Below are 18,964 nucleotides of genomic sequence, written 5' to 3'. Positions count from 1 at the left end.
GTGACCTAATCGACACCAGCAACGTGATGTGAAAACAGTCCAAAAACACTATTTACATGTGTAGTCTCAAAGAATTGAAAAACGGTTCCCTTAATCAGATTATTTGACCAATAACCGACACAAAAGCAGCGCTGGCCCATTAAGCAAAATAAAATCTGTTGCTAGTTTTCAAGAGAAAACTTATTGATAATCAATGATACAAATAGCTGATCTTGGATCAGATTACTAAACCTCTCCTCACTCTCACTAATGGAACTGGTGGACACAGTCTGATCCCAAGTCGGTGCGCTCCGCGTGCCTCCAGCCCGTGACCACGTGCCTCTCCATCCGACCTGCCAGCGGACCATGTGGAGCGGCAAGATGGCGGCGCGGTGGAGGGGGAAAAACGGGGATTTAAATGCCGACAACAGCGACTTTCTGGAGCGCAACAGCCCCAATGAGGTACCGGTTTCCTCGCCTTAGCCAGTTTGTTGTCAACATAACCGCAAACCGTCAGTTTTGGGTGTTTTAATAGGAGGTGTTTCGCCGGCGCGTAGGGCCACATGTGTTCGGGGCGACACGTGGCTGAAACCCGTTAGTAGTACTACCGAGGTGGTGAACAGGGAGGTTGCTCTGCTCGGCGTTTAGCCCGACATTTGGACCGGGTCGCCACGGAACCAGCTCAATGTCGACTTAGCTAATGGCATTACCTCTCCGCCCATGTGTAGCATCTTGCCCATTGTACAGAATTAAAATGTCAAAGCTGACGGGGAGGAGGTTGGCTTCCTCTCGAGAGTACAAGATGTTCAGCTACGGCGCTGTCCTATCTACTCTGCCCACGCGTGTCCCTTTTTATGCTACACTTCTCTCACTTTACCCCCCTTCTTTTGCCGTGTCAAGCTTAATTTGAGGTTGTTTCCAGGCTGGTAAAGGGGTAAACCGTTTTGCTGTCACCTCAAACCCTATAAATGTCAGGTCACAGTAGTACAGGCCCTCAGAGCTCTAGTTTCTGTTTCCCAGAGCTGGTGTGCAGGTTGTGACCCGCCTCTGAGGCATCTTGTCCCGCCAGTCTGCCTGCTACTCACTTGCACATTTCTGTCCTAATAAAAGTTTTTGTTTTTTTGTTTTTAACTCTTTTCTTTATTGTAGACTGAGGCCTGGCGTTGCAGACATTTTAATTGCGGTTCATGTTTCGAGATTAAGCCACTGAGACAGTTGTGTTTATTATGTTAAATTTTTATTTTGTTAAGGAGACAATAGAGTTGCTGCATTTTGTCAATTAATCAATCAGTGGATTGACAGAAATTGACTTGCCAACAATTTTGATAATCAAATAATTGCCATTTTCGAAGCAAAAATGCCAAACATTTGCTGTTTCTCAAATGTGAGGATTTGAAGCTTTAGTCGTACATGATAGAAAGAAAATATTTGGATTTCGACAACACCTCAGGCTGGCATTAAAAAAAAAAAAAAAAAAAATTTTGACATTTTATAGACAATATGAATAATCGGGAAAATAATCAGCATATAAAATCATAATGAAAATAATTGTTACCTCGCGACAGGTTTACAGCAAGAGTCAATACCACACGTCACAGCATTTATAGCATAATAATAGTTTACAGTGCTCATCCCCAGATGGGCTTTTAAAATACACAAAACTACACAATAACACGCACCCAAAACAGCACAGGACACAAACAATGATTCAGTAAAATTACCACAAAACGTTCACTGTGCAGTGGTATTACAGTGTTGCAGATTTATGTTCAAATGGGTCTGCAGCTGTTTGCATTGTTGTAGGGCTGAAAGAAGTAGTGGAAGGATAGAAAATTCACCAGGAACAATTCTGACCATCAGTTATTCATTTAAATCCTTTTTTAGGCATGAATGCCAAAAATTCACTGGTTCCGGTTTGTCCAATGTGTTTCTGGTCCTCAGTGATGGTAAACTGTAAATCTTTGGGTTTGGATTGTTGAAAAGACAAACCAAATGACTAATCAAGAAAATACTCTGTAGATTCATCTATAACAAAAAAAAAAATCTTAGATGCAGTGCTGTTTTATTCTATTTTTTTTTAAAATTGGTTGAATGTTATTTTAACTTACTTATAGTTAATAGAGATCTTTCTACCAAAGTGTATGCTGTGTGGAGCTCACTGGCACTGGCAGTGTCTCAAACATGGATTAAGCATCAGCTTTGCCTCATGGGTTTTTCATGGCTGTATTTGAAGCTTTGTTAGAATAGGCAGCTTTTCCTGTTTATGCCGAGAAAGTTAATTTCGAGCTTGTTGCGTCCTGTGCCTAAGTGCATGGTCACACCCAGAGGAAGGAGTGTATTGTAAAATTGCAGGAAGCAGAAATAGACCAGATCAGTTTGCGTGCACATTTACACAACATGGGTTTAATATAGTTTTTCTATATGTCTGTGTCTCTACAGTTGGTCCTGAGTAGAGGTGATGTTGAATGTGTGGAGATGGACACACAGTCCTGTACGGATCACTCCATCCTGGCTATTTTTGAGGACTCCACAGTCGCATCAGAGGTCAGTGTTAAAGCTTATACATCTGAATGTTTGCACATCACGGCAGTAAGCCATTCTCCGGGGCATTTCCGCGGATTTCTACATAAGACGTTTAAAACATCCCTTAACATGTGTCAGTGTTTTTGTGATCAAACAGTTAGTGATACTTGTTGACTATACTTCAGGATCCAAAAAAATTGATTGGTAGAATTTGACAGATAAATCAATAAATTTGGACACTGCTGGGTGTTTTCAGGGTAAGAGTGGAGTGGAGGAAGAGAGTCAGACCCTGCTGTCAGCCCTGACTGAGATGCTGGACAGTGTGGAGGATGACGATGGGACTCTGTCTCCCTTTGATATTCTGCCAGACACCAGTCTCCTCATCCACCCAGAGTGCAGGGGCAACTCATTGGTGGGTACATACACTGGAGAAAAAAACAAAATGAGATAAGTGCTGATTTTAGCGCTTCATATTCATTACCTCATTCAGGTTCAGGGAAATCCGAGCTGCCATTAAGTTGAAAGGACTCCACAGCATTTTGCCTGGTACAAGCCATTTTGTTAGGACTTCAAGGCTTTATGATAACTTACACATACTGAGCCACATGCCCCTTAAAAATTGCACATGCTGAATAGAGTTAGGTAGTGAAGTATTCAAAAATTTGTAGTCCCATTATTAATTTTTCTGCTTCCCAAAGATTAGACACTTAAGATCTAAAGCATTCTTTCCTTCTCTTTAGGCAATATCACTCGCTGACAGACTTAGACCAAGACCCAAATCAACAAATCTAACATTCCCAATTAAGAGGGATGGAGAAAAGGAAGATCAGAACATAACAGAGAGAAACAGCCCCCCACAGCTGCTCACACAACAAAGTCAAACATTGTTTCACTCCAAAACTAATAAAGAAGAGAATGAAGTGGAGGTCTTCACCTCAACTTCTCTCGTCAACCTGGTTAAGCTCATGCACCCCTACTGTCTGAAGCTGCATGTGGAGGAGGGGGATAAACTGAGGAAAAACCAAACATTATTCTCCCAGGAAGAGGTGTGGAAGTATGAGAGGCCCACTGAGGAGAGTGATGAAGAGATAAATGTTGTATCTGATGATGACGAACCTGTGAAAGAGACAAAGGGGAAAGAAGAGGGAGATGTAAAAAGAGATGATGGGAAACTCCTGAAGAGTGTGTTGCTGAATGGAAACTCACACAGAGCGCCGCCATCCAGAGAGAAGAAAAGAGTGAGCTTTGGCCCCATTCAAGTGGCTTCATTTAACGAATCAGCGGAAAAGGGATTGAATGAGAAAAATCTAACAAGTGGACACACAACTGAGACTGTGTCAGTTCCACTAAACAGCACAAAAGCACTTGGAAATCCAGCTGGGTCGGCACTTGAACCCCAGACGACACCAACCTCAGAAATGAATGGTGACAAGGCTGAAATTCTGCCACCTAAAGGTGAGACAAAGGCCAAATCACTCAGTCTCCAACAGTACAGACAGCTGCGCCAGAAGAGACAGCCCCTGGTGGAGAAACAGAGGAACTACACGACCAAGTGGCCCTCCGTTTCTGAGCCCCCCAAGGAGTTGCCCCCCATCCTCTGTTTACAGGGACGAAGACAAAATAGCTGTGGACCAAAGACAGCACACCACTATCCAGACCATACCACAATCAGTATTAATCATATCCATAAACCTGGGTACAAGACTTTATCCCATCGTACCTCTCTACCGCCAAGGCCTAGCCCCTCACAGTCAAAACCACCCAGTCATCCACGCTGCAGCGGATTAGATTTCCCAAGACCTGAATCCAAAACCATCTCACCTGCTGGTCCAATTCCAGACGTCAGAACTAACCCAAATGCGAATGTGCCTGAAAGCAAAAAAAGTCCAGCAAAGAAACCAACATTGCTTAGTAGCGATCCCCCAAATCCTGTCCTCCTTCCCATGCCAGTTAGCCAAACCACATCACTATCAACTGCCGACTCCTCATCAAAATCCAAAGTGGAGTTCTTCAACATAGACTCCGACCTCGAGAGCACCGCACACTTACCAAAAATCCAAAATGAATCCTCAGCAGCATTTCCTCAAACACAGCCATCCTCCTTAGAGCCAAAGCCCCAGGTGTTGCTAGTAAACCAAAACGGCACCGCCCTGCTTCAGGAAATTAATGACAAGTTTACCGAGATAGCCTCAGATGTCTCCTCTAGACCTCCAGCGTTGTGTCCTGCCACAACACAAACTGAACCTGCCTCAGAGTGCAATAAACTACAGCCACACAAATACAGCGTGAGCCCAAAAAAAGAACCAAAGACTCCTCAGTCACCAAGTCCAGATCCAGTGAGGCAAATAAAGTGCCCTTCCTCCACGCCACTCTCTGCTCAGCCACCTTGTCCTGCAAATGCTCCTGTACCGAAAAAGAAGGAGGTGTTACCAAAGGTTCCCCCAAGTATTTCTTCTCCGGAGGAACCACCATCCACTCTTCAGGTTGGCTGTAGAGCACAGAGTGCAACATCCGACTCAGGTAAACTGAGGCCTCTGACGTGGCCGTTAAATCTGACACAATAATGGCACTGAAGCAATGTTTTTAACTGATGTATTGAGTACAAGTTACTTTTGTTCTGCTTCAGGAATTGAAGCCCCCGATCTGACCAGCCTTCTCGAACAGTTTGAGGAAACACAAGGTGAGTGATCCGATTACTGGTACACTGTTTATCTGGATGCTGACATCTGGTCATTGTGTAACCTCTTTTTATTCTTCCTGCTCCAGCTAAAGTGGAGAGCGTCTGTGAGAACCAGCCCCGACTCGTTAGTGCTACTCGTACCGCGAACCTACAAACAGAAGGACGCACAGAGCTGGATAGAAGTCAGCCTGCGGGATCAGAAAAGACCTCGCAATTACTACCGACCCCCTCTGTGGAACCACTTGAACCTTCAGAAACCAACCGGACCCCAAAAACCCTCAGGAATCTGCCACAGTTCCAAACGTTGGAGTGTGTGGACATCCCCGAGCCCCTCGGCACTGAAATCATCCTCCGCACTCAGCAAGAGCAGCCTGCGAGACGCAAAAATCCTCCATCCAAGGCCATTCAGATCATCGATCCCCGTCCTCTACCATCCAAGAAGACTCACATCAGCACTTCAGAGCCTCCCGCTGCTCACGCCTCTCCTCACACGTATTCATCCGTATCATTGGATCACGATTACTGCGCGCCTGTGGATCACTCACTTACAAGCGCCACTCAGCGTAGCAGAGCTAAGCCCTCCATACTCAAGGATATTTCTAAAATTACTAATGAATCGCAGGTTACTGCTCTCGACTCATGTGCTGCTGCTGAATGGAAAACCCAGACCTCGACTGGACAAACAAAGTCTGTGTTGCAGCATCACTCTGAGCAACCCAGGACTAGATCAGAGTCACACCAGTCCACAGACAGATCTCCGCAGTTTTCAGACTGCAGTGCTGCCGCAGGAGACGGTGGTGCAAGTGAAGACGAGACAGCCCCATGCCCTCTCCCTACACCTCCACCCAGCCCTCCTCTCAGAGGGAGGGAGAAGAGGAGATATCGGAGAAGATCCCCTAATTCCGACTCCAGCTCCAGCTGCTCCTCCTCGTCATCTTCCTCCTCCAGCTCTGTGTCTCACTCTCCAAAAAGAAAAAAGTACTCATCATCTGTTAACCATGCTCAATATTACTTCCTATTCTGCCTGTTTGTGCAACCTTCTCAATTTTCAATTTGTCCATCCTGCAGGCTCCGTCACAAGCGTTCAGCGAGCAGTTCATGTTCGTCGTCCCCCTGTCGCTCCGTTTCCCACTCCCCACCTCGGCGCTACAGGTTGTCTTACTCCAGATCGAGATGCAGCAGGTCAAGATCCAGATCTTGGTCCCAGTCCAGGTCCCCATCTAGATCCCGATCACCATCCCCACGGATTTACTGTAGGCAGTGGAAAGACGTTTACAGGTTAGTTAATCTTGGAGTTCTCCTTACAGACACTGGATAAAAGGACATCAAATGTAGGTGTTCCTTTAAACGTCAACTTCCCTTGTCTCTCTTTCTGGCTGTACCTGGTTTAAGAGTGTAATCTCAGTATCTCTGTTTTTCCCGTCCCAACTTCATCACTTCAGCAGCAGAGAATCCAGGAAGCTCAGGAGAGAGCACGAGATTAGGATTCAGAAACTTAAAGCCATAGTGAGTAACAGTGTGTCAGCTAAGGACTTTGTGGTTTTTTTAAGATGGGTAATGAGTGTCGAGTCATGATTAATATTCTCTCAAACAGGATGAGCGCAGGGTAGTGTACGTCGGCCGCATCCGCAGGTCTATGACACACGACGAACTGAGAGAACGCTTCTCTCAGTTCGGAGAGGTGGAGTGTGTTTCCCTTCACTTCAGAGACAGGGGGTAAGTACGAAGAATTAAAACTACGTTTTTATTGCCGTTACAGTTTACTTGTGTTTTTTTTTTTTTCTATCATTTATCACTATATCCGTATTCAAATCCTGCGCCTTTGGTTCCCATAGAGACCACTACGGCTTTGTCACGTTCTACAACATGGAAGATGCTTTCGCAGCCATTGATAATGGCGGCAAACTACGGAAGGCTGATGAGCTGCCATTTGACATCTGCTTCGGTGGTAGAAGACAGTTCTGCAGTTCTAACTACTCTGATCTAGGTGAGAGACTAAAGCCTCAAACAAAGCCAAGTCCATCACTATACTAAAGGAAAATATTTTCCCTCGTTTAAGACAGTTTAGACCATTTGTGCCTTTTTATACATATTCACACCCTATGATTTTTGTGAGCTAATTCCTTGTGAATAAAGTGATTCAGTGTCGCAATGACTTTGCATTTTTCATGTGGCTTTTTGTCACCTCCGTATACATTTACCTATACACGCAGGATCAAGGACGAAATAAACACCTTTGAATAGCTTTCAGTGTTATTCAGTCCACATCAGTTGTATGTGACAGTGTCAACATAACCTGAACATTTTGACACAAAGGTAGTATTTATTTCAGGGATGTGACACTGGCTTGTAGTGCACTACACAGGTGTTGCGTTTATCGTGTACATCCCCTGTATTTTAAAGTGTAAATCACCGAATGTACGGTGAGCCTGTAAAATTTTCCTCTCTTCCTCAGACGCAAACAGAGATGCAGACCTGTCTCCTGCCAAGACTAGGTTTGAGGACTTCGACTTTGATTCCCTGCTGAAGCAGGCCCAGAGAGGATTAAAGAGGTAGCAGAGCACCAAGCTGCATGTGGCATCGACGAAAAGAACATTTTTTTTCCCACAAACCTCAGAGCTTCTTTGCTCGCACTTATGTAGCAAACTTTTGTATGTTAGTGTTTTTTTTTTTCATGTAATATGCATGCAGTTTTTATGTGTGCAATAAATATGAACATATATGTAGCACTCTTAATTTGAAAACATGTTACTAATGGAACCGGCTAAAGATTTTTGTTGCATTCCATAACACTCATAAAACTTTTGTATATGTAAAAAAATAAAGGCTGTTCTTTGTGTGTCCTGATGAACTGTCAGCTACAAGTGAACTGAAATTTATTTGGTTTCTCTCTTCACAGCAGACATTTTGACATGTCAATCGAAGGAAAAGCACGGGCGCAACTAACCACTCATTAAATGTAGTGGTCCCAGTGAGCCACACCAGTGGACTAGCATGTATTATACTGGGTGCCATGGAACTACACACACCTGCTTAGAGTGCAACCATTGATAGTGTTATTAGTCACACCTCTAACTGACAACCTGTCCCCTGCTACAGTAAATGTGACCTACAAGCCAGTTCTGCTGTAGGCTCTGTGTCTCGTTAGAGCCTCATCTGTTTCTGGTTTTTGGAAGCCCCCTGGGGTTTGGCTGACTTACAATCTTACAACATCAAACCAGTTTTTGTTCTGCAAGCCCCATATCTTATCAGTCTCATACATTTATTTATTTATTTTTTTTCAATTATAAGAATTGTAAAGACTGTCCTGTCAAACATGAAAGCTGTGACATAAAATGTGGATTTTACTTGAACACATCCAGTTACCTGCCTCCGGTAACTTTGTCAGGTCATGTTGTAACTTCTCTCCTCTTTCAGTTGACCTTTCCTGTGGCAGATTTGATGAATTGTTGGTGTAACTAATAACATCAATTGCACTCCAATTAAATTGTTCCACCTTCAGGGCCCTATGATGTCTGTAACCAGACGTACAAGTTATTTGTTCCCTGGGGCTTCTGATTGGGAGGCAGTTTATCATTTGTTTGACATTTTAGCAAGTACAAAATTACATGGCTTTTTAATAAAAGAAAAACATAAAAACAAACTGGGAAGCAACACAAGTGCTACAAAATCTACTTGTAATGCAACACTGGATTAAGAAAATAAATGTGCTTAGATCCATTTGGGGTATGGGGTTCAAGATGAGCCAAATATGCTGCATGACAACAAATCCGGTGGTCGTTCAAAGTCCCCTTCCTCTAAAATGTAATTTGCCTACTTTTTACTTCTCTTGAATGTTTTAGCCTCACTGTGCAGAAATGATGCATGTGCAGAGTTTGACAATCGAGGACTGTTTTCACTGAACGTGCTGAACGGGGGAGCGTTCTGTGTGCCCACTTGAAATCTGTGTTTAACGTGTCCTCAAGAGCAGGATTTCGTGGCCTCACAACTAGTTTTGGAAGCCAATCACAGTCCAGTATGTAACTTTGAACTTGAAACCTCCAGTGCACACACACTTGTAGTCTAACTTTTTTAATTAAAAACATTTTCATATTCATCGTATGGGATTTTTCAAAGAGGGAGACAATAGATGTAATTTAAATAATGTTTAATGAGATAATTTCACTTTCTTAGGGGAGAAACCAGATCAGACACAAAGTATTCCAAGCAGAATGTTTTTGCACGGGGGATCGTTCAGCTGATGTTGAACAGGTTTTGAGGCTTCACTTTGAAGTGCTCGGCACCAGCAAATCTTTCATAGCACAGGTGTAACTAATAACATTAATATAGGTACAGGCCCATAGCTCATCACTTGTAAAACAGAGATTGTCAGGCCTCTAAAAGTTGACACAAAAGCCTAAATAGTAGCCTATTCAACTTAATAGCCCGTGTAGCTGCCTTTACATCAGTCACTGCCTAAATTGCTGGTCCATAATTTATCAGTCACAAATACTTCCAAATCATGTGGCAAAGGTCTCAAAAATCATGAAGCCATATCCCATATACAGTGCATTCAGACCTCACTTTTCACATTTTGTTATGTTGCAGCCTTATGTTAAAACCGTTGGTATTCAGTTTTTCCCTTGTCAGTTTACTCTCAATAGCCCATAATGTCAAAGAGAAAACAGAATTTTAGAAATTTACTAAAAAGGAGAAACTGAAATATCACATGGACATGAGTATTCAGACTCATTATTCAGTACTTTGGCATCGATTACAGCCTCGAGTCTTCTTGGGTGTGAAAAGCTTTGCACACCTGGATTTGGGGACTTTCTGACAGTCTTCTCTGCAGATCCTCTCAAGCTCTTTCAGGGTGGATGGGGACCGCTGGTGAACAGCCATTTTCAGGTCTCTCCAGAGATGTTCGACTGGGTTCAAGACAGGGCTCTGGCTGGGCCACTCAAGGACATTCACAGAGTTGTCCCTAAGCCACTGCTGCAATGTCTTGGCTGTGTGCTTCGGGTCATTGTCCCGTTGGAAGGTGAACCCTCAGCCCAGTCTGAGGTCCTGACGCTCTGGACCAGGATTTCATTAAGGATATCTCTGTACTTTGCTCCACCCAGTTTTTCCCTCAACCCTGACCAGTCTCCCTGTCCCTGCCGCTGAAAAACACCCCCACAGCATGATGCTGCCACCACCATGCTTCCCCTGCTGGGACGGTACTGGGCAGGTGATGGGCCGGTCTGCGTGGGCACCAGCACCAGCACCAGCGCCAGCGCCAGCGCCAGAGCCAGAGCCAGTGACACCAACGAACTGAACCAACTGATCAGGAAGGCCGGCTCTGGGCCCGGTACTTCTCTGGAGCCCTTGGGGGGGTTAGTTGTGGAGAGGAGGATGCGGCACAAACTGTTCTCGCATCCCCCTCCACGACCTGCTGGTCAACATCATCTATCTTCGTGGTCTGTCTTTACTCTTTTTACGTCTGTGTTCATTTTGCTTCTCTTCGTAATCATTTGATCTTCTTTACCACAAGAGATTTTAACGGTCTCTTCCCATGGAAGTTGTACAGGCCCCCGCTCAGCGATCCGCCCGTGGCTGAACGTTGCGAAGTGCTTCTGCTACTTTGACCGGCGAACCGTGCGGACACTGTCCCTTTAAAAACGTCCACCGTTGCGGTCGGACACGTTCGGGTCAACGTGCGTGTGAGCCCGAGGCGAACGTCGGTCATCCCGGCGCGAGGGCTGGTCCTCGCATCCGATCCGAGGTTTTACAACTTCGGACTTTAGAACCATGCGGGTCCGTCGCGTCGCGTCGCGCGGCGCTCCCGCTGTTTAAGCCAGACCGGTCTGCGCAGGCGTCAGGGGACGGCGCAGTAAAAAGGGAGCCGAATGAGAGGCTGGCGTGAAAAGACGTGACTGGCGGCAGCGGCGTGTCAGAGCCGGCGCCGATGCCCGGGGGGAAGCGAGAGAAGGCGCACAAAACTACCCAGCGTTCAAACCTAACAGGAGACCATGTCGGGTGCCCAGGGCCAAACCCGGACCGGTGCGAGGCGGTTCATCAGCGGCGTAGTGGAAGGTGAGCGGACCTGGACCCGGGGCCCTACCGGGACTACCAGATCTCAGACCCCCAGAGGCGTCCCCGCTACGACGCAGCCTCTTGAGTCGGAATGCAGACGTCCGAATTAGGCTGCCAGCTCCAGATCTGCTCTCTGGAAATGCAGCTCGGATATCAGTCATGTATCGATCACGTCTGGTAAGACGACAGTACTCGGTGTATAACTTTGACCTTTGCTTGATGCAGGTTTTTATGGGCGACCATGGACTATGGAGCAGAGAACGGAGCTGTTTAAAAGGTAGGTGAAGTCCGGCCGTGAGTAAGTGCCAGGAGCATAGGTGGAAATGCTGAGCGTTTTTAAAACTCCCCTTTTGAAAACGCTCTGGGATCTAGTCTAGCCACCGTCACGTCTGATCACATAACAGCTGACACATGGGTTGCTGTTGTTCATTGCTGGTGTTGGGATTCACAGGGAACAGAAGTGGGGCCTGAACACGTACCTGTATGCCCCCAAGGATGACTACAAACACAGGATGTACTGGAGAGACCTGTACTCTGCTGAGGAGGCAGGTGAGCTTCTCATCTGTTTTTTATACATGGACATGTACGTGACATTTTGTTTCCTACTTATTGTTTATGCTCCAAGGCGCCTGTCTCCTAACGTGTGTGCAAAAATTACCTTTCAATCGCACCCTCTTAACAAAGCTCGTTTGAAAAAGTCATCCTTTCTTCATAGCTTAAGTTCGCAGGACCCACTGTGCCAACCACACACTGTGGTCCTTAGTGAGCCTGGGATCAACCCTTCCATTAACCAGATAAACAGGGTTTCCAACCTAAAGACACACTCGGCTCAAAGTCCCATTCTGAGTCACCGTTATCTCCTTAGAGACCTTTGTTTAAATGCTCATTTTGGTTCCTCTCTCCGCTGGTTGCCTAGATGTCAGCAATAAAGTTACAGGCTGGAGGGCAGTGATGATGATTTGAAGTTTGACCTATGACCTGCTTGACGTCTCTGACGACTCTGAAGTGCAAGTCGTAACAGACACTATCAGCGCACTTTGGGCCATCCCACATTATTGGCACCTTTTGAACAAACCAGCTGATTTTTTTTTTTTTAAATTTATTGTGCTGCTGTGTTCATTTTTATGATCAGAAACCCCACCAAGCATCAAGCCAAAGTGTCCCACAGAGTTCCGTATTAGCGGGAAGCTGTGCTTCGTTTACCTCCTCGACAAACAGCGTTTCTTCTCTCATCGACTGCTCTTTTCCCAGAACAACTCATGGCCCTGATATCAGCAGCTAAACGGCACGACGTCGAGTTCATCTATGCAATCTCTCCCGGTCTGGATATTACTTTTTCCAGCCCCAAAGAGGTCGCTGCCCTGAAGAGGAAATTGGATCAGGTAGGACTTTGTATGCAGAATTGAAGGGTGGAGCGCAAGAGATAATTTAATCTCAGCTGTATTTAGCTTTATGGCTCTCTGAGGGTTTCTTTGGACACCACATTAGTTTATATGACACATGTAGCAGTGATACGGAAACATTTGATGCGCAGCAAGTAGGTCAAGAGGCAACTGCTGACACCGACACTGCTGCAGACGATGGGTTTAATTCCTGGTGGGGTAACCCTTTTGAGAATGCTTGCTGCAAGGTGTTTTGTAGAAAAGTCTCTGGCAGGTGAAGCTAATTGTTCGACTCTATCTGACTCTGTCGCATCGTGCCTATTCAAGTGTATCTCGGGTCCGACGTCATGGTTCAAATTTCAGTTCAATTTTCGCATTGCTGATCACCGGGTTTTCCCTGTTTCTCCGGCAGGTGAGGGAGTTCGGCTGCAGGTCCTTCTCTTTACTGTTTGATGACATCGAGACTGAGATGTGTCCGGCTGATAAACAGGCGTTCAGCTCCTTCGCCCACGCTCAGGTGGCCGTCACTAATGAGGTGTACCGGCACCTGGGAGAACCTGAGACCTTCCTCTTCTGCCCTACAGGTCAGACAGCAGACAGGGCTGCATGAAAACTGACACTGAGGAGAACATGAATAAATAAGATTTACAATTTAAGCACACCCAGAGAGTTGAAAGCACTGAACAACGATGCTGACCCTGTTTAGTTTTTCACTGTTTTCTGTCACTGACTGTATCTCCAGATTACTGTGCTGCATTCTGCACTCCCAACGTGTCCCAGTCCTCTTACCTTAACACCGTGGGAGAGAAGCTGCTGCCTGGCATCGACATCCTATGGACGGGTACGGTTACACTGAACCACAACCTCACAACCTGTGTCCATGGATTCGAGAGGTGTAATCGCTCGTACAGTTTTATAAAGCTTTCATTGTATTATATTTTTTCCTTTTTTTTAATTATTTAGGCCCAAAAGTGGTATCCCACAAAATCTCAGTTGAGTCCATAGAGGAGGTGTCCTCTGTCATAAAGAGGGCACCAGTCATCTGGGACAATATCCATGCAAATGATTATGACCCCCAAAGACTTTTCCTTGGACCCTATAAGGTAAATATATGCCCATCAGGATTTACATTAATAAAAGATGGTATTATAACATTTCTTAGAGGTCAGAAGGTGTCCCATTCTGGCCCTGGGATTTCCATCTGAAATAAGTGATCTTATCTCTTTCTGAAAAGGATCGACCCACTGAGCTGATTCCCAAACTGAGAGGAGTGCTCACCAATCCCAACTGTGAGTTTTACCCAAACTTTGTGGCCATCCACACTTTGGCTACATGGTGCAAAGCAACCGCTGATGGAGGACCGAAGGACGTGGAAATGGGTGAGTGTCTAAGTTTTTCGTCAATAGAGTGATAAATACATTTTTGTTCATCCTTTCCAAACACCCCAAACATGGAGTCGGAAATTTGATTTTTATACAGTACAAACCTGAGAAGTGACTGGTGGCTGACACAGGAGTGATTTCAAACGTCAGACTGTCGAGACAAGATTAAACGTTAAAATCTTTGGCGCCTACGCTTTAATGTTGATTTCTGTTACAATGAGGGGAAACAAGGGTGATCAGACCTTCGCACTATTGTAGGACAGAGATCTGAAAATGGTGGACTATCAGATGGCGGAAAGTATTTCTGCTGAAACTGATGTGCTACCACATTTTTAACACCTCACTAGAGCATTTGATTACCCCTTGACCTCTGATGTTAAGTAGCTTCTGACAGAGAAACAAATATTCTCCCACACTGTTTACCCATGTCACAAAATGTTACATCTGCTGGTTTCAAAGGTCCTACACATTTATGTTGAATGCAGTAGTCAAACTCGACACACACTCGAGTTGTGTTTTTTGCCCCTTTACATCAAATGGAGCCTGACACATATGGTATCTTTGGGAACACAAGGATCCTTACTTTAAAAGGAAGTTCTGTGGGTTTTGCCCAAAGCTTAGCTGCACAACATGGAATTGCGGAGTCTTTGCCTTGTCTCACTGTCCCTGACCTCCATCACCAGGCGATGAGGAGCAGGACCCCTGCTACAGTCCCAAGAAAGCTCTGACCCTGGCCCTCAGTGACTGGCTGCAGGAGTTCCTGAGCATGGATCAACCTGGAGGTAGAGTCTCATGAGAGAACACTTCTCAGTAAAGATTACACAGTTTCATGTATTTTTACCATTATATCACAGAGCAGTTGGAACAGGGAAAAAAAAAAAAAGGTCACTGCCCTCCTCATCCTTCCAGGCCCTTGTCGTCCTCCAGCTCGTCTCAGGAAAGAGGCGTCAGATGAGGAGCCCATGCAGACAGACATGGGAGAGAGCTCCTACGTCCCTGGACCTGGGGAAAACCCACTGTACACAGCTGAACCTCTGACCCTGGATGACCTGACGCTGCTGTCGGACCTCTTCTACCTGCCGTACGAACACGGGCCCACGGCCAGGACCATGCTGCAGGAGCTGGACTGGCTCAAAAACAACAGTTACGCCGCTGCTGCGGAGACGGACAAGGTAATGTTGTGCTTTTGTAGTTTTTCAAATACGGATATATACGTACACATGTCGTGCTCTGTCACACCCCTAATGGCGTTTTTCAGACGGCCGAGTGGTGCTCAAGAGCACAGCAGTTTGATGTCATGTGCGACGCGGTGGTGCAGATGTTTAACCGCCTGTCGAACGCCCCAAACCGCAGCATTCTGTACGACCTCTACAACTACATCTGTGACATCAAGAGTGGAGTCGGTCTGGCTCGTGCCTATGTGAAAACACTAGGTGAGGAAATCAAAATCTTCTAATGATGATGATTAAGCTGCTCAGGCTGGTGTGTAAAGGATGGAGAAAAGCTGCTGTAGGTACAGTATGGTCAAAGGGCAAAAGGTTCAAATCTTCGCTACCTCGCCCACCAGTCGCTTAGATAACCGGCAAGAAGTGATTTAGGCTGAAGACACACAGCTTTTATCAGGATTCCCATGGAAACACAAAACAGCGGGAAAATAAATGGCACGAGTGACATTTTGGGCTGCAGGCAGGAGCCGCACTCGAGCAGGAATGCTTGGCATTCTAACGACAGGATCTCCACAAACAAAATAGCTAAAGCAACCGTAACAATAAGTAAGAAACTCTGCATTTGGACAGATAATAGACACTCTCACTCTTCAGTGGTTACTGTTCACTGGCCACCAAAGGTGACGATACTAAAATGAAAAGCCTACTGTAGCTTTGAATGTTCCATTGTTTTTGTTTTCCATAGGAGGGCAGGGTCAGCCTTCCGCCCAGCTTATGAGCGACGACCCTGAACCCTGGGGCTTCAGAGGAGGGCTCTCCGGAGAGTTCCAGGTGATCTAACGTTGTCCCACTAAATGTTCTGTGATAATTGTCATTAACTGGACAATGCAACCAGTTACTATCCGCCTTTAAGTATTGTTATCTCATCAGTGAATTATTAATGTAGCTCGACATGAATATAAATATACTGTACATTTGTACTTGAAGAGAATGCTGCCTGGACATGGAAACAGGGACCTGTTCAGACATCCTCCCATGACGGCAGTATACTGCATAAGGCCGTACTGCCCCGAGGACAAGGTAAAAAGGCCGATCCTCGGACACCATGATTCATTTCCGTTAACATTCAGTGATTTTGCACAATATTGTTACCTGTTCTAGGCGGAGGTGCAGAGGATTTTCATGGAGATGCAGAGAGCAGGAGAGGGCAAAATCCCCCCGATGACGCAGCATCCACTTATCTGTGATAGGTAAGAGAGAATTATTCCACTACTCGGCCCTGAAAATGTACGCTCTTATACCATCTTAACATTCCCTCTGCCCCCCTGCAGCCTGTCAGCCGGTGAAATCTCCCCTTCCCCTCAGTGTGCTCTTGTCCTGGAGGATGAGATTGGGATGTGTGGTTACGTACTGGCACTCACTGACGCCAAACCAGCCGCAGCCAAGATTCGGGTGATCAATTGCAACAAGCGTTTTCCAGAATATGAGATGACAATCAAATGCAATATTGTTTCATGGTATTTTGTCTCCTACCTCTAGAGGGCAACAAGTGACTCAGTATTTGAGGAATTCCCCTCCTTAGTCACTATACAAGTGCTGCCCCGGGTCACTGACCCCTCTCCAGCCAAGCGTATGATTGGTCGGCTGTTGGCCTCCATCAGGAGCAGCGGTAGGTCCAGGCTGTGTAAAATGCCTTTGATTATTCTGAGATGTGCGTAATGGAACTGGCTTGTAACTACAGTACAGTGCATTCAGAAAGTATTCAGACTCCTTCGCCTTTTTCACATTTTATGATGTTGGAGTCTTGTGCTAAAATTGTGTACATTTATCTTTTCACTCATTAGTCTACACTCAATACCCCATAATGACAAAGTAGAAACTATATTTAAAATTTTACTAAAAAGGAAAAACTCATATCACATTGGTATAATTATTCAGCCAGCTTGGAAATTGCAAAAAAAGCACCTAAAGGACTCTTACTGTGAGAAACAAGACTCACTGGTCTGAGGAAACCAAAATTGAACTTTTTGGCCTAAGCATCATGTCTGGAGGAAACCAGGCACCGCTCATCAGCTGCCCAGTACCGTCCCAGCGGGGAAGCATGGTGGTGGCAGCATCATGCTGTGGGGGTGTTTTTCAGCGGCAGGGACAGGGAGACTGGTCAGGGTTGAGGGAAAAACTGGGTGGAGCAAAGTACAGAGATATCCTTAATGAAAACCTGGTCCAGAGCGCCAGACTGGGCTGAGGGTTCACCTTCCAACAGGACAATGACCCTAAGCACACAGTCAAGACAATGCAGCAGTGGCTTAGGGACAACTCTGTGAATGTGCTTGAGTGGCCCAGCCAGAGCCCTGTCTTGAACCCAGTCAAACATCTCTGGAGAGACCTGAAAATGGCCGTTCACCAGCGGTCCCCATCCACCCTGAAAGAGCTTGAGAGGATATTCAGAGAAGACTGGCAGAAAGTCCCCAAATCCGGGTGTGCAAAGCTTTTCGCGTCACACCCAAGAAGACTCGAGGCTGTAATCGCTGCCAAAGGTGCTTCAACTGAGTAGAGAAAAAGGTCTGAATACTTTTGTCAATGTGATATGTTTTTCCTTTTTTAATACATTTGCAAAAAATTCTTAAATTCTGTTTCTACTTTGTCATTATGGGGTACTGAGTGTAGACTAATGAGGGAAAGACTGAATTCCAACGGTTTTAACATAACAAAATGTGAAAAAAAAGGAGGGGTCCTAATATTTTCTGAATGCAGTGTAATTCACAAACTTAGGTTTAACATTCTCCACTAGGAGGAGCTGTTCAGCCGGTGTCACAACAGTTCTACACCTGCCAACCAGCGCCCTTTCATAGCACAGGAAAGCCATTGCAGTATTAGTTTATACATGCAGATGTAGATGTGTTGGTGTTGATACTAATCCAGTTGAGAGTTAAAGCTTCAGTTCATTTAGGACCCCCTTCTTTCTTCTGCAAAGTAACTAGGAGGACAGTCCTGGCAGGCTAAGCAGTATAAGTTCTGTGTTCTTCCCAGAATTTTGCTGAAAAGTTAAATAAAACTAATTTTATTGGTTTAAAATGTCAAACCTCAAAAACACACATGCAAGCACAGCAGCCAAAAATAAACTGCAGCAGCTGCACTCGTAACTTCCAGGTAGCATAAGATAAAATGGAAGAGGCCCTTCATTTCCTTGCCTGCGGAAGGCTGCACGACTTTACTTCAGTAGCAATTTATCATTTAAAGGTTTGAACAATATTTTAGCCAAAAGAGATTAAAGGATTAAATCCCAAACACCATCTTGGTTTTCCTTTCAGGTTCCAGAGGAGTGCTCTGTGAGGTGAGGCAGAGTGATCGGAGGATGCTCGACTTTTACACTACACTGGGCTCCTTCAAACCCATTCAAGTGGCCGGTCTACCACAAGACATCCTCGCCATGGCAACAAGCCTGTGAGAAAGATCACTCACAAAGATTTTCCCATGGGTGTCTAACTGTTGAGATAGAACTTTTGTGTGAATAATCCCTAACTTTGCAGCAAATTAAACTGACAGCCTGTCTGTCTTGGCATTTTTTCAGTTCATATCAGATAATCTGTGTAATTGAGTAGCCATCACCATCCACCAATATCCTCCCATGAAACTGCAACATTAGTCATGGAAACGCCTAATAAAAATTTGTGTAACAAACTACTGTATAATTAAAAGTGTAATGCAAAACTATTGATTTTGTAGACATAAAATTGTAACTCAGAACAATAAAAATAGCATACAGTGTGGATGCAACGTTAACATTCTGATTTGTTG

The 18,964-nt window shown here is 45.3% G+C and overlaps 2 protein-coding genes across 4 annotated transcripts; both read left to right on the top strand.

The window, feature by feature from the left end:
• The first annotated feature begins 248 nt into the window (after positions 1-248).
• Positions 249-8,623, top strand: LOC120800239 (peroxisome proliferator-activated receptor gamma coactivator-related protein 1-like). 2 transcript variants are annotated; one of them, XM_040146177.1, is made up of 11 exons: positions 249-441; positions 2,419-2,523; positions 2,759-2,914; positions 3,243-5,022; positions 5,129-5,182; positions 5,269-6,160; positions 6,251-6,460; positions 6,628-6,688; positions 6,777-6,898; positions 7,018-7,169; positions 7,638-8,623. In XM_040146177.1, exons 1-11 carry the CDS (start codon positions 346-348, stop codon positions 7,736-7,738), a joined length of 3,729 nt encoding a protein of 1,242 aa, XP_040002111.1. In that variant the 5' UTR covers positions 249-345; the 3' UTR covers positions 7,739-8,623. The 2 variants fall into 2 exon arrangements, with proteins under 2 accessions (XP_040002111.1, XP_040002110.1); XM_040146176.1 differs by having other exon boundaries at positions 6,625-6,688.
• A 1,684-nt stretch (positions 8,624-10,307) lies between these two features.
• On the top strand, positions 10,308-18,943 carry ogal (O-GlcNAcase like). 2 transcript variants are annotated; one of them, XM_040146180.1, is made up of 17 exons: positions 10,308-11,236; positions 11,462-11,513; positions 11,688-11,785; positions 12,488-12,618; positions 13,031-13,202; positions 13,361-13,459; positions 13,582-13,721; positions 13,853-13,997; positions 14,684-14,782; positions 14,928-15,172; positions 15,259-15,433; positions 15,912-15,997; positions 16,154-16,246; positions 16,328-16,416; positions 16,498-16,618; positions 16,706-16,835; positions 18,478-18,943. In XM_040146180.1, exons 1-17 carry the CDS (start codon positions 11,173-11,175, stop codon positions 18,612-18,614), a joined length of 2,076 nt encoding a protein of 691 aa, XP_040002114.1. In that variant the 5' UTR covers positions 10,308-11,172; the 3' UTR covers positions 18,615-18,943. The 2 variants fall into 2 exon arrangements, with proteins under 2 accessions (XP_040002114.1, XP_040002113.1); XM_040146179.1 differs by having other exon boundaries at positions 10,309-11,236; positions 14,910-15,172.
• The last annotated feature ends 21 nt before the right edge of the window (positions 18,944-18,964 follow it).

The sequence above is a fragment of the Xiphias gladius genome, chromosome 15 (assembly GCF_016859285.1).
Source record: "Xiphias gladius isolate SHS-SW01 ecotype Sanya breed wild chromosome 15, ASM1685928v1, whole genome shotgun sequence".
NCBI lineage: Eukaryota > Metazoa > Chordata > Actinopteri > Istiophoriformes > Xiphiidae > Xiphias > Xiphias gladius.
Note: the sequence above shows the minus strand (reverse complement) of the source record. Positions and strands in the feature narration are given on the sequence as shown.